The 18811-nt window shown below is 53.4% G+C and overlaps 1 protein-coding gene across 1 annotated transcript in view; it reads right to left on the minus strand.

Moving 5' to 3' along the window:
* ENG (endoglin) overlaps positions 1-4186 on the minus strand; it is a 231310-nt gene extending 227124 nt beyond the window's left edge. Inside the window, exon 1 of the mRNA XM_078646665.1 lies at positions 3936-4186. Coding sequence (XP_078502791.1) covers positions 3936-3993 — 58 coding nt within the window. The 5' untranslated portion in view covers positions 3994-4186. The remainder of the gene's footprint in view (positions 1-3935) is intronic.
* Positions 4187-18811: the final 14625 nt, after the last annotated feature.

Here is an 18811-nt window from a genome sequence, read left to right on the forward strand (position 1 = left end):
TCTCATATCCAGCTCAGTTGGAAGCTGGGGGGGTGCCCCACACCTTCAACAGCCTGAAAACACGACACGGCCTCCCAGACAAAGAACTATACAACTTCCTGGCAATCAAAACAGCCCTAACAAAGTCAAAATTAGCCGAGCACAAACCCTCAATCTTTCAGTCCATGGAAACCATAAACAAGACAGGTCACCAGGTCTCACACCTATACAAACTCCTCCGGCCTGTCTCCGCCAAACTCAACGCCAAGAACACCAGCTACTGGGAAACGCAGCCAGGATCCAATCTCACGGAACAAGAACCACAAACCTTTTGGGCGGCCCCATCAAAAAACATGATATCCCCAGTGCTAGTACAGACGAAATTCTGGTTATTACACCAAGCATACTGGACGCCAGCGCGCCTGGCTTCGATAGGCCCGAGAGACTACGACAGCTGCTGGAACTGCGGCTCAGAAAGGGGCGACCTCGCACACCCCATCGTTCACTGCACTAAGGTCAGCAAGTTCTGGGGGAAGGTGCTCGGCTTCATCAACAAACCCTCGGCTGCAATCTAGAACAAACAATGCCACAACTCCCACGGCACCCGTAACAGCAGACGCCGCCACACAACAGGATAGAAACCTCCTGGACGTGCTCCTGACGACAGCCGTCAAAGCCGTGCTAACCCGATGGAAGGAGCCGCCGAAGCCACATTCAAGGGGCGGCTGAACCGGGTGACGTTTCTCAGAGCGGCCGACATCAAAGCCGTACTAACCCAAAGGAAGGAGCCGCCGAACCCGCATCCAAGGGGCGGCTGAACCGGGTGACGTTTCTCAGAGCGGCCGACATCAAAGCCGTACTAACCCGATGGAAGGAGCCGCCGAAGCCACATTCAAGGGGCGGCTGAACCGGGTGACGTTTCTCAGAGCGGCCGACATCAAAGCCGTACTAACCCAAAGGAAGGAGCCGCCGAAGCCGCATCCAAGGGGCGGCTGAACCGGGTGACGTTTCTCAGAGGGGCCGACAACACTGCACTCAGACACACACCAGGGAGGAACCCCACAGAGGGATGGGGTCAAAACTAGACAAATTCATAAATCCATACAAACCGCCACAAACAACAAAATATCCCAAACCAGCGAAACGCAACTCCACGCGGGCCCGGCGCTCGGTCACTAAACAACCACCAGCACTTCGATGGTTTATGGACTGACTAGTTACGCGTCCAATCGCAATAACTTAAATGTTCCGTGTTGTGTGTGTGCTAGACCGTGGGGCGGACGAGTGAAGACTCCAAAAACAACCCCCGCACGGCCCTATGGACTGCAAAAACAACCCCGCACCGCCCCGTGAGACGGCAAAAACAACCCCCGCATGAATGTCTGTCAAACTTGATATATGTAATTTGTCACATTGTCTTTTGTTCCATGTAAATACCAATAAAAAAATAAATAAATAAAAAGTATTTGGGGGGGTCATGGGCCAAACGAATTTTGGGGGCCCTGACACCAGCTTTGAATCTATCATCAGTGTCCCCTCTTCCATCCCCTGTGTGGTGACGTCACTGAAAGAGGCGGCGGGCGCACCTTCTAAAGGTGTTTACATCTGAGGTACTGCCCGGGGCAGGGAGGTGTGTTCGATATTATAACCCATCAGCAGGCCACTAATGTCGACACAGATACATATGCTGTGTGTCTCCCGCCTTCACCACAACCAATCTGTTGAGGCATAATAAAGGTCATCAGGGCAGTGCTGGCTCCACCAGGGGCCCCCCCAGGCTGGCATCCTTGCCAGGGCCCCCCCCCCCCAAGGCTGGCATCCTTGCCGGGGGCCCCTAACGCTGGCATCCTTGCCAGGGGCCCCCAACGCTGGCATCCTTGCCAGGGGCCCCCCAAGGCTGGCATCCTTGCCAGGGGCCCCCCAAGGCTGGCATCCTTGCCAGGGGCCTTCTAAGACTGGCATCCTTGCCAGTGGCCCCCAAGGCTGGCATCCTTGCCAGGGGCCTTCTAAGACTGGCATCCTTGCCAGTGGCCCCCAAGGCTGGCATCCTTGCCAGTGGCCCCCCAAGGCTGGCATCCTGGTCGAGGTGCCCCGGTGCCCCACCTCGACCATCGCTACTGACCGCCCTGGGGCCTCACCGGGGGGCCCACCGGGGGCCCACCTCGACCATCGCTACTGACCACCCTGGGGCCCCACAGGGGGCCCACCTCGACCATCACTACTGACCACCCTGGGGCCTCACCGGGGGGCCCACCGGGGGCCCACCTCGACCATCGCTACTGACCACCCTAGGCCCCACCAGGGGCCCACCTCGACCATCGCTACTGACCGCCCTGGGGCCCCACCAAGGGCCCACCTCGACCATCGCTACTGACCGCCCTGGGGCCCCACCTCAACCATCGAGAGTGGGTGTCCGTCCCCGCCTGGCACCCTGTCTGTGTCCACCCCCTTCCCTGGTTGGACCCCCGCCGGGAGAGCGCCGCGTCTGGACAGTAAAGCGCCCAGAGAGTGGAGAAGTGTGGCTCACTGGTTAGAGCGGCAGACCCGTTAGCAGAGAACGGCTCGGGACCAGGGTTCAAGTCCCGACGCGACAGGGTCTTGGGTCAATGTCCCCGGACCTGATAATTCTCGCCTCGGTGCCTCCTCGACTCACGGGTCCCACTCTGCGACTCTGGGCAATAGCTGCTTAATCTCCACCACGGCCCCATCAGCGCCGGGGATGCCTGGCTTCACCTTGGGGTGCCCAGGAGGGGCATCTCACAGGGAGAGCCAGGACGGGTTCCACAGCGGTCTACAGCGCCGGGACACCCCGAGATGGAGTAACAGTGCGCTTTACAAGTATACTTACCTTACCAGAAGGCTCGATGGGCCCCTGGAGGCGCTGCACGCAGCGCTACGCGTCCGGCGCCGACTGAGGGCCCCCAGTGTCTAACCCTCAGTCCCAGGACCCCAAGGGCCCCGTGGGACCAGCAAAGGGAGCCCAGGGCCCCAGGGCCCCCTACAAGCCCAAGGGCCACAGACACCCCTGCAAGCCCAGGGCCCCCTGCAAGCCCAGGGCCACAGACACCCCTGCAAGCCCAGGGCCACAGACACCCCTGCAAGCCCAGGGCCCCAGACCCCCCTGCAAGCCCAGGGCCCCACGCACCCCTGCAAGCCCAGGGCCCCAGACACCTCTGCAAGCCCAGGGCCCCAGACACCCCTGCAAGCCCAGGGCCCCAGACACCCCTGTAAGCCCAGGGCCCCAGACACCCCTGCAAGCCCAGGGCCCCAGACACCCCTGCAAGCCCAGGGCCCCCTCCATGCCCAGGGCCACAGACACCCCTGCAAGCCCAGGGCCCCAGACACCCCTGCAAGCCCAGGGCCCCAGACACCGCTTAAGCCCAGGGGCCCCAGACACCGCTGCAAGCCCAGGGCCCCAGACACCCCTGCAAGCCCAGGGCCCCAGACACCTCTGCAAGCCCAGGGCCCCAGACACCTCTGCAAGCCCAGGGCCACAGACACCCCCGCAAGCCCAGGGCCCCAGACACCCCTGCAAGCCCAGGGCCCCAGACACCCCTGCAAGCCCAGGGCCACAGACACCCCTGCAAGCCCAGGGCCACAGACACCCCTGCAAGCCCAGGGCCCCAGACACCCCTGCAAGCCCAGGGCCCCAGACACCCCTGCAAGCCCAGGGCCACAGACACCTCTGCAAGCCCAGGGCCCCAGACACCCCTGCAAGCCCAGGGCCCCAGACACCCCTGCAAGCCCAGGGCCACAGACACCTCTGCAAGCCCAGGGCCCCCTGCAAGCCCAGGGCCCCAGACACCCCTGCAAGCCCAGGGCCACAGACACCCCTGCAAGCCCAGGGCCACCTGCAAGCCCAGGGCCACAGACCCCCCCCCTCCGGCAAGTCCAGGGCCACAGACACCCCTGGCACCCCCCTCCCCCCCGCTGCCAGGGTGGCGCTGGGCACTCACCTGCTCTTGTGGCCCCCGTGGCCAGAAGAAAGACCATCGCCCAGAGAGCGGCTTCCATGGTGCAGGTGACGGGGTCAGGGGCCCCTCAGGCGTGGCCCTCAGGGGCCTGGTCCGGCAGTGGAGGGGGTGGGGGTCCTGAGTGTGGAAGAAGAGCCCAGAGAGAGGGCAGAGGAGGGACGGGTGAGGGCACAGGAGGGCCGGGTGAGGGCACAGGAGGGACGGGTGAGGTCCGGGTGAGGGCACAGGAGGCCCGGGTGAGGCCCGGGTGAGGTCCGGGTGAGGGCAGAGGAGGCCCGGGTGAGGGCACAGGAGGGACGGGTGAGGGCAGAAGAGGGCCGGGTGAGGGCAGAAGAGGCCCGGGTGAGGGCACAGGAGGGACGGGTGAGGGCACAGGAGGGACGGGTGAGGGCAGAAGAGGGCCGGGTGAGGGCAGAAGAGGGCCGGGTGAGGGCACAGGAGGGCAGAGGAGGGCCGGGTGAGGGCAGAGGAGGGCCGGGTGAGGGCAGAGGGGGGCCGGGTGAGGTCCGGGTGAGGGCACAGGAGGGACGGGTGAGGGCAGAAGAGGGCCGGCTGAGGGCACAGGAGGGCAGAGGAGGGCCGGGTGAGGGCAGAGGAGGGCCGGGTGAGGGCAGAGGGGGGCCGGGTGAGGTCCGGGTGAGGGCACAGGAGGGACGGGTGAGGGCAGAGGAGGGCCGGGTGAGGGCAGAGGAGGGCCGGGTGAGGGCAGAGGGGGGCCGGGTGAGGTCCGGGTGAGGGCACAGGAGGGACGGGTGAGGGCACAGGAGGGACGGGTGAGGTCCGGGTGAGGGCAGAGGATGGTCGGTCGGGTTCTGTCTCCGCTGCAGAGCTCCGGGGGCCCCTGTCCTGCTCGGGTCCGTGCGCAGCAGCTGTGGGTCTCGCCTGGTCTGTGGTCTCAGCAGCTCTGAGCAGCGCTGAGCTCCGGGCGCAGCACCGACCCCCCCCCCCCCCCCGCCCCCCGCGCAGGAAGTGACCGCTGGAGCCGCGAACATCTGCCAAAGACGGAGGAAATGCCGGAGCGCGTGAGCCGAGGCTGGGGGTAAACAACCCCGCCCTCACCGACCCTCATAAACCACAGACCCTCACAGACCCTCAGAGACCACCGACCCTCATTTACCACTGATCCTCACAGACCCTCACAGACCCAATGACCCTCACAGAACCTCACAGACCACTGACCCTCACAGACCACTGACCCTCACAGACCCTCACAGACCCTCACAGACCCTAACAGACCCTCACAGACCCTCATAAACCACAGACCCTCACAGACCCTCACAGACCACAGACCCTCACTTACCACTGACCCTCACAGACCCTCACAGACCTTCACAGACCCTCAGAGACCACCGACCCTCACTTACCACTGATCCTCACAGACCCTCACAGACCCAATGACCCTCACAGACCCTCACAGACCACTGACCCTCACAGACCCTCACAGACCACTGACCCTCCCAGACCCTCACAGACCTTGACCCTCACACACCACCCAGACCCTCACAGACCTCACAGACCCTCCCAGACCCTAACAGACCCTCACAGACCCTCACAGATCACAGACCCTTACTTAACACTGACCCTCACAGACCACTGACTCTCACAGACCACCGACCCTCACAGACCCAATGACCCTCACAGACCCAATGACCCTCACAGACCCTCACAGACCACTGACTCTCACAGACCCTCAAAGACCTTGACCCTCACACACCACCCAGACCCTCACAGACCTCACAGACCCTCCCAGACTCTAACAGACCCTCACAGACCCTCACAGATCACAGACCCTCACTTACCACTGACCCTCACAGACCACTGACCCTCACAGACCACCGACCCTCACAGACCCAATGACCCTCACAGACCCAATGACCCTCACAGACCCTCACAGACCACTGACCCTCACAGACCTTGACCCTCACACACCACCCAGACCCTCACAGACCTCACAGACCCTCCCAGACCCTAACAGACCCTCACAGATCACAAACCCTCACTTACCACTGACCCTCACAGACCCTCACAGACCACAGACCCTCACTTACCACTGACCCTCACAGACCCTCACAGACCACAGACCCTCACTTACCACTGACCCTCACATACCCTCACATACCACTGACCCTCACAGACCCTCAGAGACCCCCACAGACCCTCACCAACCTTCAGAGACCCTCAGACATTCACAGACCACCGACCCTCACAGACCACCGACCCTCACAGACCCTCACAGACACTCACAGACCACTGACCCTCACAGACCCTCACAGACCACTGACCCTCACAGACCCTCACAGACCCTCACTGACCCTCAGAGACCCCCACAGACCCTCACCGACCCCAGAGACCCCCACAGACCCTCACCGACCCTCAGAGACCCTCAGAGACCCTCACAGACCACCGACCCTCACAGACCCTCACAGACCTTGACCCTCACACACCACCCAGACCCTCACAGACCTCCCAGACCCTCACAGACCCTCACAGACCACCGACCCTCACAGACCCTCACAGACCACCGACCCTCACACACCACCCAGACCCTCACCGACCTCCCAGACCCTCAAAGACCCTAACAGACCCGACCCTCACAGACCACAGACCCTCACAGACCCTCACAGACCACCGACCCTCACAGACCCTCACAGACCTTCACCCTCACACACCACCCAGACCCTCACAGACCTCCCAGACCCTCACAGACCACCCAGACCCTCCCAGACCCTCCCAGACCCCCGACCCTCACAGACCACAGACCCCTGACCCTCACAGACCACTGACCCTCAGAGGCCCTCCAGGACCACTGACCCTCACAGACCACCCAAATCCTATCAGACTCCCCACACAAACCGACCCTCACAGACCACCGACTCTCACAGACCACCCACCCTCACAGACCCCTGACCTTCACAGGCCCTCACAGATCACCCAGACCCTGACAGACACCCCATACCCTCACAGACCACCCAGACCCTCACAAACACCCCAGACCCTCACAGACCTCTCACCCTCACAGACCGCTGACCCTCACAGACCACCGACCCTCACAGACCCCTGACCCTCACAGACCCTCACAGACACCTGACCCTCACAGACCGTTCCAGACCACCGACCCTCACAGACACCCAAGAACCTCACAGACCATCCCAGACCACCGACCCTCACAGACCCTCACAGACCACCGACCCTCACAGACCCTCACAGACCACCGACCCTCACAGACCCTCACAGACCCTCACAGACCACCGACCCTCACAGACCCTCACAGACCACCGACCCTCACAGACACCCAAGACCCTCACAGACCCTCCCAGACCACCGACTCTCACAGACACCCAAGACCCTCACAGACCCTCCCAGACCACCGACCCTCACAGACACCGAAGACCCTCACAGACCCTCCCAGACCACCGACCCTCACAGACCACTGACCCTCACAGACCACTGATCCTCACAGACCACTGACCCTCACAGACCCTCAGAGACCACTGACCCTCACAGACCACTGACCCTCATAGACCCTCACATACCACCGACCCTCACAGAGCCCGAGACTCTCACAGACCCCCCAACCTCAGTAACCTTCCACAGTCACAGACCCCCGACCCTCAGAGACCCCATCCTCACAGACCTATCAGACTCCCCACCCAAACAGACCCTCCACCCTCACAAACACGTAACCCTCACCGACCCTCACAGACCCTCACAGACACCTGACCCTCACAGACCCTTCCAGACCACCGACCCTCACAGACACCCAAGAACCTCACAGACCATCCCAGACCACCGACCCTCACAGACCTTCACAGACCACTGACCCTCACAGACCCTCACAGACCACCGACCCTCACAGACCCTCACAGACCACCGACCCTCACAGACCCTCACAGACCACCGACCCCTCACAGACACCCAAGACCCTCACAGACCCTCCCAGACCACCGACTCTCACAGACACCCAAGACCCTCACAGACCCTCCCAGACCACCGACCCTCACAGACCACTGACCCTCACAGACCACTGATCCTCACAGAACACTGACCCTAACAGACCCTCAGAGACCACTGACCCTCACATACCACCGACCCTCACAGACCCTCGCATACCACCGACCCTCACAGAGCACCAGACTCTCACAGACCCCCCAACCTCAGTAACCTTCCACAGTCACAGACCCCCGACCCTCAGAGACCCCCATCCTCACAGACCTATCAGACTCCCCACCCAAACAGACTCTCCTCCCTCACAAACACGTAACCCTCACAGACCCTGTAGATCCTCACAGACCCCCCACCTTCACAGACCAAACACCCTCACAGATCCGCTGACCCTTACAAAACCGCTGACCCTCACAGTCCCGCTGATCCTCACAGATCCTTTGACCCTCACAGACCCTCACAGACCCCCAGACCCTCACAAACCCCTCACAGACCTCCGACCCTCAGAAACCTCCCAGACTCTCACAGGCCCTCGACCCTCTCAGACCCCACCACCCTCACTGACATGTGACCCTCACAGACCCCTCACAGACCTCCGACCCTCAGAAACCTCCCAGACTGTCACAGGCCCCACCACCCTCACATACCTCCCCACCCTCACTGACATGTGACCCTCACAGACCCCTCACAGACCTCCGACCCTCAGAAACCTCACAGACTCTCTCAGACCCCACCACCCTCACTGACATGTGACCCTCACAGACCCCGTAGATCAGAGCTTTCCAAACTGTGTGTCCCAACACAGTGGGTGTCGCCTGCAAATGGTGGGTGTGTCGCGGGCACTAATTAAGAGGCACTCTGCTCTATGGGGTCCGGGTGATTCAGAGCAAAGCCTCATTAACAAGTAAATGGTCTTTTAAAGACCTGTGAAGTGCTTGGGTCGGCTGTGTGTGTGCCCAGGAAGCTGGGGTGAGGTGACAGAGGGTGACAGGCAGAGGGAGACGAGGGAGGAAGAGACAGACCGAGAGGGAGACGGATGGAGAGAGGGAGAGGGGGAGGCAGAGGGAGAGAGACCCCACCCTCACAGACCACCAGACCTTCACGGATATCCCCACCCTCACAGACCTCCCCATTCTCACATACTCCCACCCTCACAGAAACATGACCTTCACAGACCCCCACAGATCCTCACAGACCACCCCCCTCACTGACCCTCACAGACCTCTCACCTTCACAGACCCCATACCCTCACAGACCTCTAGACCCTCACCGACCTCTCCACTCTCACAGACCCCTGTCCCTCACAGACATGCAAGCCTCCAGCTCAGCAGACCCTCACAGACCCTCAAAAACCTCTCACCCTCACAGGCATGCAACCCTTACAGACCCCTCACCCTCACAGACCACCACCCTCACAGACCCTCACAGACCTCTCACCCTCACAGACCCCCACCTTCACAGACCCCCAGTCCCTAACAAATCCCCACCCTCACAGATACGTGACACACACAGACCCGCAGATCCTCACAGACCACCACCCTCACATACCCTCACAGACCCCTCACCCTCACAGAACCCCCCACCCTCACAGAACCCAAGAACCTCACAGACCTCCCCACCCTCACAGATATGCAACCCTCACAGACTGCAGACCCTCACAGACCTCTCACCCTCACAGACCCCTGGCCCCACTGTGGTAAATAAATAATTAATTACCGGTACTATTTTTGAATATATTAACAATAACAGATAGCTCAATAAATAAGAGGCAGGATCCGATGTGTCCGAGTTGAACAGGCTTTATTCAGGCAAAAGGGAAGGGACTGGAACGGGACAGCCTGAAATAAAATAGGAAGGAAGGCAGCTGCCCCATTTCTTCACAATTCAACATATATATAGTAAGACATTTCGATTACATTACATACAGTAGGCGTAACTAGTGACAAGCGTAAGATAAGAACACATGGGCGGAAACAGAAGGCGTGTACAGGGCGTGCACTGAGACATGTGATGTGAAACGTCGTAGAAGTGTCATGAATGGGCGGAAACATGGAGGGGGCTACCTGAGAGCAGCTGGGACCTTTAACCTAGTGGTGAGCGCAAACGGGCAATGACGTGTAACTAGGGAGAACTGGGGGCTATGACTTCTGCACTAGAAGAGGAGACTAAAGTCTGCGATGTCAGGACGACATGTGCCTATAGCATATCTGGTATCTGGTGTTTGGAGAACATGTTGATAGAATCTAAAAGTTATCAGGGCAAAGGCTACTTGACACTAAGGCTGGTGCATGCATATATTCTACATGTATTGCGTGTGCTATGAATCTTCTATGGATATTAATACAGTATTTCTCTTACATGGAGACAGAAAGACTAGACTATAGCTGAAACTGTTATGCGGTTCAGTAGCTTAGGAATGCAGAGAAGGAAAGCTGGACTGATAACTGGAGGCATAACATACTCTTGGCAGACAGGCAGGCAGAGCCAGGCCGGGCACCGCGCTGCTTGGCAGGAAGTAAGTGAAGGGTCAGGGATGCAGGTGGGGGCTGCAACGCTCCTCGGAGTGGGTTCAGGAGACTGGAGCTTGAATCTGGTGTCCGGGCCCTTTTGAGGCCTAGAAACGGGGACAATGCGGTGAATTAACGTGCACACTGTGAAAACGTGGCAACATAGGCCTAATACTCGTTGCTTTCACGAGAACTGGATACTGGCATACTAGAGTTGGACACAACCATAATTGCGTCTTTAATCGATCAGAGGGGGATATTTGCATATCGATCATGCACATATAACATAGGATGGGGAACACGTAGGCACATATAACAAGGCAAAATATAATTTTCCTCATTCCCTCCTTGTGCCCTACGGTTCCATCAGGAAACATCAATATTCATGATACTATCTATCTGTTCATATAGCATAATTTGCTCGTCTCGAATTGTCTTGGAACGGGACTTAGGACTAGGAATACAAGAGGTAGCACACATGCCGCAAATCGCAGGGCCACATTGTATACAGAGGCAGCAACTGAATATGATCATTACTGCTATACCTAGGAATGACAATACTTTCCATCCCCAGGCAGATATACTCCAGAGCCAACCGGACCATGTCCAGGTGCCTGGATTCTGGTGTAACTGATGGGCAATTTTATGAAGTCTCGTTATAGCTGAATAAACAGACGGCGCGTTATTAGGAATGAAAATACAGCAACTAGATCCGATGACTCTACAAGCTCCTCCTCTATCGCCCAGTATGACGTCAAGAACGAGACGATTTTGGAGCACGACAAATCTAATGGCAGATTGCTCTTCAGTTAAGTTACCTAGAGCGGAAGTAGTCTCATTCACTACTGCTTCAAGGGTTCTGGTTAGCCTACGTATTAACTTACTATTCTGGACAGGACCTATGAAGAAAAAGAAACCTTTATTGAAGTCTTGATATTGTTCTAGAGTAGTTTCAGTTTGATCGACAATTGGGGACTCAGTCTCCCTTCTATGTCTAACGTGTACTAGATGTGTGTTTCTGTGATAATCGGATGGGGCTAGAAAAACTGGTGGCAGTAGGAAGGCAATGTAACATGTTCCATCCCAATCGGGGGGCAGACGAACATTTGCGGTCTGACCACACACAAAATAAGAATGACGTGAGGCTTTGAAAATAGATTTCCCACTGTCACTATACTCGACCATAGTAGTACAATCACTATGACCTACATGTACGGAACCATTCTTTCTGACACATAATTCACCTTTAACTGGTAGAACTGAAATAGCAGGCAAATCTGGAGTAGTCTCCGACTGAACATTAAAAACCATGGAATTCGAGGAATAATTACCTAGATCATATACTTCATTTTCTAGATCTAACCCTGTTCTATGGGAAAGACCTTCCTTGTCTGGGAAACATGTTCTATTCAGAAGAGACATATCATTGGAGGATGACGTTAACGTGGACCATGCTCCACACGAACCATTATGTGAAAAAGGATAAGTAAAGAGTGGCAGAACTCCCTTCGGTGTCTGGAAAGGGGGGAGTCGACCATACACCCAACAATTAGTGGCATTGCTGGTCTGGTGTGAATAGTGCAGCATTCGGATAAAAGTATTATTACGCATAGCAAGACGATAGGATAACTCGTGAGGAGGCAGGTCACTAAATGTGTGCTCTACTGTAACATTAGAAAACATATGTACATGTGAAATAGGAAAACATAAATGTAACCATAAGGCTTAAAAATAATAAAAAGAACAGAGTAGCTATACATCGACTGCAAAGATTCTTTCGATAGCGTATTCTCTTAGAGTTTTGACTAACTCTCTCACTGTGTGGGTCTGTCTTATACATGTCAGGAACCTGTCTAACCGTTTCACCCGAGAGGGACTTAGACAATTAAACTGGCTGACTTACTAGACCTCAACTTGGATTTATACTCCTGCTGCGGAGTTTTCTCTAACAGGGGAATTTTAGATTCAGTGTCTGGGCAGTCCTTGAGAACGGGGCAGTCCTTGAGAAAAGATTTAGCTTTGAGTCCATGGAATTTCTTGACGTGGCTGGCGTGTAGCCACCCTTTTCGGTTTTCAATCTTCACTGCTGTCCGGGTGGTGAGGAGAACGAGGCGGGGCTCCTTCCAGCGGGGCTGCAGCGGACTTGAACGATCAAAATTTCGGATCAGCACGAAATCCCCCGGAACAACCTTGTGCTGTTTCACGTCGGTGTTGTCTGGAAATGCAGCGGCAACCTGTGAACGACAAGATTGTAGTGCAGACATCAAGGAAGCAAGGTAATCTGTCAGCATATTACTGTCAACATCGGTAATGGTACGGGGTCTAGGTGTACCCCACATATTGGGGGGACGTCCAAACACTATCTCATACGGGGACAGACCTGAACGGGAGTGAGCGGCCATTCTCATATAGAAAAGGGCGACTGGCAGTGCTACTATCCAATCTACACCTTTCTCTGCACACACTTTAGCAATGCGGATTTTCAGAGTCTGGTTATGTCTCTCTACGAGACCGGCTGCTTCAGGATGGCGTACACAATGGAACTTCCACTGGTACCCTAACAGAAGGGAAACTTGTTTCATGAGCTCGGATGAGAATGGCTGGCCGTTATCTGAATACACGACCCTAGGTAATCCATAGCGGGGAAAGAACTCACGAACCAACTGCCTGGCAGTGGTCGCAGCTGTGTAATCTGGAACTGGATATGCTTCTGTCCACCTGGACAAAGCGCATACAACTACGAGAACATACTTGAAACCTCGACATCGCTCCATCTGAATATAATCCATTTGGAGGACTTCAAAAGGGTGGTCGGGAGGATGGAATCCTCCTTGTTCCACCGGGACACCTTTACCTGGATTGAACTGACAACATATCATGCAGGTACGCACTTTCTGCTTGGCTGCTGCTCGTAAATGCTTGTTGAACCAAATGTTCTGGATACTGTCTAACATGGCTTTTTCTCCTAAGTGTGCTGGACTATGTGCGGTGTTAATAATGACTTGAACCATAGAGTCGGGGAGAAACCATGTGGCTTTTCCCTTCGTCAACCATCCTTGATCTGTCTGGACCCCTCCTTGTTCGGACCATTTCTTGATTTCATCGGGAGTAGCATGTGACTGTATATCTATTACATCTTGTGTTGGGTCCTTAACTGTCATACAAGTCGTCTGATCTGGAATGTGTGTCGGTGTCGTGTTAACTGGAATGTCTGGAGTCTGGGCTGTAAGCTTGGCTGTTTGATCTGCTAGATCGTTACCTTGGGAAATGATATCAGTGACTTTCGTATGTGCCTTGCACTTCATGATGGCGATAGCTGTCGGTAAATGTATTGCATCTAACAGAGCTTGAATGAGGGGGCCATGTTGAATCTTGGTTCCATGAGAAGTCATAAAACCTCTTTCTTGCCAGAGCACTCCAAAGTCGTGTACGACTCCGAATGCATAACGTGAATCTGTGTATATGTTTACTTTCAAGTTCTTGGCTCGTATGCAGGCTTGGGTCAGGGCGACAAGCTCTGCTGCTTGAGCAGACAGGGTGTCAATACGATGTGTTTCTATAACTTCGGTTTCAGTAGTCACTGCATACGCGGCAACTAGTTCTCCTGTACTTGTTCTCATACATGAACCGTCCACATAAAGTGTCAGGTCGGGATTAGGTAATGCAATGTCTGTCAAGTCTTGTCTTGGCTTTGTCATAGTGTTAACAACTTCCACACAGTCATGTGTGGCAGGATTTGAAGTAACTGACGGTAACAGTGTAGCTGGATTTAGAATGTTGCAGCGTCTGATTTCTATGTGTGGCTGGAACAGTGTCAATTCATAACCTGTTAAACGTGCAATTGTCAAGTGCTGAGTCTGGGTTCTGTTTAAAAGAACTTCCACGGAGTGTGGAACTTGTACTGTCAGGGAGTGTCCTAACACTATGGAATCACTTTGTCTGATAGCTAGAGCTGTGGCTGCAACTGACTTGAGGCACGCAGGCAGAGCCTGGGCTACTGGATCTAGTGTGCTAGAAAAATAAGCACAGGGCTTGTATTGTCCTGCTTGATCTTGTGTGAGAACAGATAATGCAGTACCATCACGTTCTGTGACAAAAAGTGTAAAAGACTTACTGTAGTTCGGTGTTGCTAGAACAGGTGCTTTACATAAAGCTTTCTTTAACTCATTGAAAACAAGTGTATGTTCCTGGGTCCAAGGGAGGACAGTCGATACGGCTGCCTCCTGTGTCGTTAACTGTATCAGTGGCTTTGCTAGAAATGCATACTGAGGAATCCATTGTCTGCAATAAGAAGTGAGGCCGATAAAAGCTCGTACCTCCTTCTGAGTCTTGGGCTGTGGAAGACGTGCTATTAACTGGATACGGTCTGGTGTCAACTGCCTACCCCTCTTGGACAGTAAGTGTCCTAAGTAGACCACTTGCTGGACACAGAATTGCAACTTGGAAGGGGACACCTTGTGCCCCATCTCGGCCAGAAAATACAGGACTGTAAGTGACGCACGTTCGCAGTCACGTTCAGAACGGGCTGTGATCAGTAGATCATCGACATACTGGAGCAGGGCAGTGTCAGTTGGCATGTGAATATTGTCTAGTTGTCTTTTAAGTGCTTGACTGTAAATACTAGGACTTTCTGTGAAACCTTGAGGAGCTCGTGTGAATTTATAGCTCCTTCCATTTAAACAGAAACCGAAAAGGAACTGGCTGTCTGGATGAATGGGGACACTGAAGAATGCGTTCTTGAGGTCAATAACAGTGAAGAACGTAGCTTCAGAATCAATGGCTGTCAAGAGTGAGGAAATATCAGGGACCACTGGGTACTGGGGTATGATACATTTATTAAGTTCTCGAAGGTCAATCACTAATCGATAAACTGGAGGTGCATTTGGATCAGTACGTTTCAGGACTGGAATGATAGGAGAATTACATACATTGGAGTCAGTTTCTACAACCACTCCTTGAGCAATAAGCTCGTCAATAATTTTAGATAAGGCTGCTACAGCCTCAGGTGGCAATTTGTACTGTCGGATTCATGGTAATACAACACCTTGCTTCAGGGTAACACGATGGGGTGTGATATGCATACAACCTACATCAGTTGGACCTTGCGCCCATAAATGCTGTGGTACATTCAATAATCGTGGATCAAAATCACGTAATACATAATGACCTTTAAAATCACGCAGAAACAAACGGACCCCTTCTGGGGAGCAGCATATGACTGCTCCTAATTCTTTAAGAGTCTTTATGCCCAATAAATTTTCTGGACAAGATTTCGTGAGTAACAAGTCTGTAGTTCGGGACAATGGACCGACTTCTAGAGTAACTGGTTTCGATATTTCATTAACAATAGGCTTTCCTGAAAATCCAAGGGAAACATTTCTAGAGCCTGAGAGTGGAGCCCCTGGAACCTCGTCATGACTGATGGTAGTCCTACTTGCCCCTGTATCAATCAGAAACTTTCTGTCTTTCCCCAATACTTGACTGTGTACATAGGGACCCTCTTGATCTACAGGAATCTCGATGAGAGGCAAGCCTACCTCCCTCTCTAGGCTGTTTCATGAATATGGCTGATAATCTGGATACTCTGACTGTGCGTACTGGTACATCTGCTGTGTAACGTGCTGTGTGGCAGCTATAGGCTGCGGTACTGTAACTGTCTGTTGTGCGTTCTGCGGTGGCTGGGAATTCTGTGAAACTTGTTCTTGTCTAGGCGGACGCGGTCTCTCTTTCGTCTTACCAGTAGCTATGTTGTGTTTCAGAACTGCACATTCGTTTATAAAATGACCTGGCTGTTTACAGTAATTGCAGGTCCCTTTAACGGGAGCTGCAGGATGACTGGCTTGATTCGGACCCCTCTTCTGACTGTCTTGTGGAACAGATTGTGCAACTAGTACTTTCATTTTTGTGTCTTTCATACGTCTCTTTTCGTGTTCCTGCTCTTCCCTGATTCTGTTCTGGTGATACTGGAGCATCTGGAGCATTTGTGACGGAGTATTAGCTTGCCAGGTACTTTCGACTTTCAGTACTCGATTTTTAACTTGTGGACTTGAATTCTCGACTAGTTTGGTAACAAAAAGATGAGGGTACGATTCACTATTTGTTTTCAGACCACTATTAATAATGAAGCATTTCTCAAATCTAGAATAAAAATCACTAGTATCTTCGTCTTGTTTCTGTTTACAGGCTGAGATGGCATCCCAATCTTCCTTTTTCGTCGCTAGTAATCTTGGCAAAACTTGTATTAACAATTCGGGCAAAGCTTTAGCTTTATCCCCAAGACCGGTACCTGGTACTCGTGTATTATCTTCAGTTTCTAATGCTGTCCAATCTATCTTTTTCTCTCCCACCTCCCATTCTTTTTCTTTGAGTTTTTCATATATGCCCGCAGGCAACAGGACCTTTAACATTTTAATGATATCAGGATACGTGTATTCTCCCATACGGAGCATGTCCTTTAATTCACGGTGAAACCCTGCTGGATCTTTATCATGACAGGGAATTAACTTTTTCATTTCTAAGAGTTCTATTTTCGTGATAGGGGTGTGAACAAATACTCGTTCTAGACTACCATCTTCTCCCTTAACTGGATGCACTTCCCGTAACGGATTCTGTCTGTCTATGTAGAATGATTTTCTTTCTGGGGGTGAGGCGTGAACAAAATGTGGATTCAGAAATGTTCGGTATTTGTGGCGCTGTTCTAGAATGACACTAATTAAATCGGTACCTAGACCTTTCCATCTGTATTGGAGTAACTCGTTCAATACATCATGTAGCGGACCTGGATCAGAATGCTGTTCCTCATACAGTGTAATGAGGTGCTGGATCATATATGTACCCACCAGACGTTGCTCGGCTGGGGGCAGTTTCAGAAACGTTTGTGCCACTATTTCGTCTGGAAACGTGGTCGAATCACTAGTCCATCGGACTGCTGATCGGGCTAGTTCTTGTTCATGCATTGTACTAAGCTCGCTATAACCTATTCGTGATTTCAGAATTTGATTGGTGGCCTGGAATACTTGCTCAAGAGAACACTGTTCTGGTGCAGGAGGAGGAAAAGCTTTCTTGTAATCTAGGCGTGAATATCGGTCGGAAAGTCTAGTTCTACCTACGTACGCTATTCTGGAGGGATTCTCGCTGTCTACCTCTTCACTAGAAGAGTCATTCTCTTTCTCGGTTGCTCTTTTTGCTTCTCGTTCCTTGTGTATACGTATTATTTCCTTACGAATTTTCTTATACATACTCTCTATACAACCTTGTGTCTTGTGTTTTCCATCGGCTATATTGTCACTCCACCTGGTTAGGACTTTCATCTCGTCTTGGTCTTTATCTGGATAATCTTGCTCTCTTATTAAACAGTTAATCAGGAACTTTAAAATCATAAGTTGAACCTCGACTTTCCTTTGTGACATAGCTTCGTGAATACTTTCTGGATTCTCTCCTGTACGGATGAAACTATATATTCTGTTCAGATGTTCCTTCATATCGGGCAGGGTGATCAAAAAGCTGGCCACCCGTCTTAAACGTACTGAATATAAGATCATGTGATCCTCGCCTGGAACTGGATCATATATACAGTCAGTAAGAAGTCGCTTGAGATCTGTGTATGTCGCCACTTTTGGCGTACGCTGTAACGCTACGTCGTGCAGCGTCAGACGTTTCGGTTGAGGCGGGGTGCGAGGAGCACTTCCCCCCGCGGCTCCTAAACTAGAATCGTCGGTGAATACTGTACGGGCTGGTAGAGTGACTGGCATAACGGGTACATTTACTGTGGGCTGGTCCGGGGGTGCTGGAACATGAACTTGACCCCCGGGAACAGTAGTTGGCGGGACAGGAATTACATTATTAACGGGAGCAGGCGGAACAGGCAGAACATGATTTGCATATGCTGGGACTGTGTCGTCCAAATAAGACGAAAGAAAAATTTCAGCTGCGGTCGGTTTGTGACGTAGCTTAATCGGGACCATTGGCGGCGGTAAATTACCGGGTGCTTCCGGGGTTGCCTTCGGCAAGCCCTCGGCAAGAAGAGGATACATACCTTTAATAAGGGCATTTCTCTGTCGGTCTGACTGTTCTGCTCTAACTCGTTCACCTTCTTCTATTAATTCCCTTTCTTGGGCTTTTTCTGCGGATTCCCTACCTAATTCTGTTTTTCTGAATTCTTTTTCGGTTCTTTTATGAGATTCTTTGCGCCATAACTCAATAGCATCTTTCTGGGACTGTCTGGCTTTCTTTTTCTATAATGCTTCTTCTACTCTCATGATGCACTCGGCATCCCATGTACCTGATACGGGCCATCTATATTTCTCTTCTAGTTTCTTAGTATAGTCCGCCCATAAGTCTAGATATATTATGGCATCTAAGCCATGCTTGTGATACATAAAATGTCCTGGACTGTCCCTAGGAGGGACA

The sequence above is a fragment of the Lissotriton helveticus genome, chromosome 5_2 (assembly GCF_964261635.1).
Source record: "Lissotriton helveticus chromosome 5_2, aLisHel1.1, whole genome shotgun sequence".
NCBI classification, from domain to species: domain Eukaryota; kingdom Metazoa; phylum Chordata; class Amphibia; order Caudata; family Salamandridae; genus Lissotriton; species Lissotriton helveticus.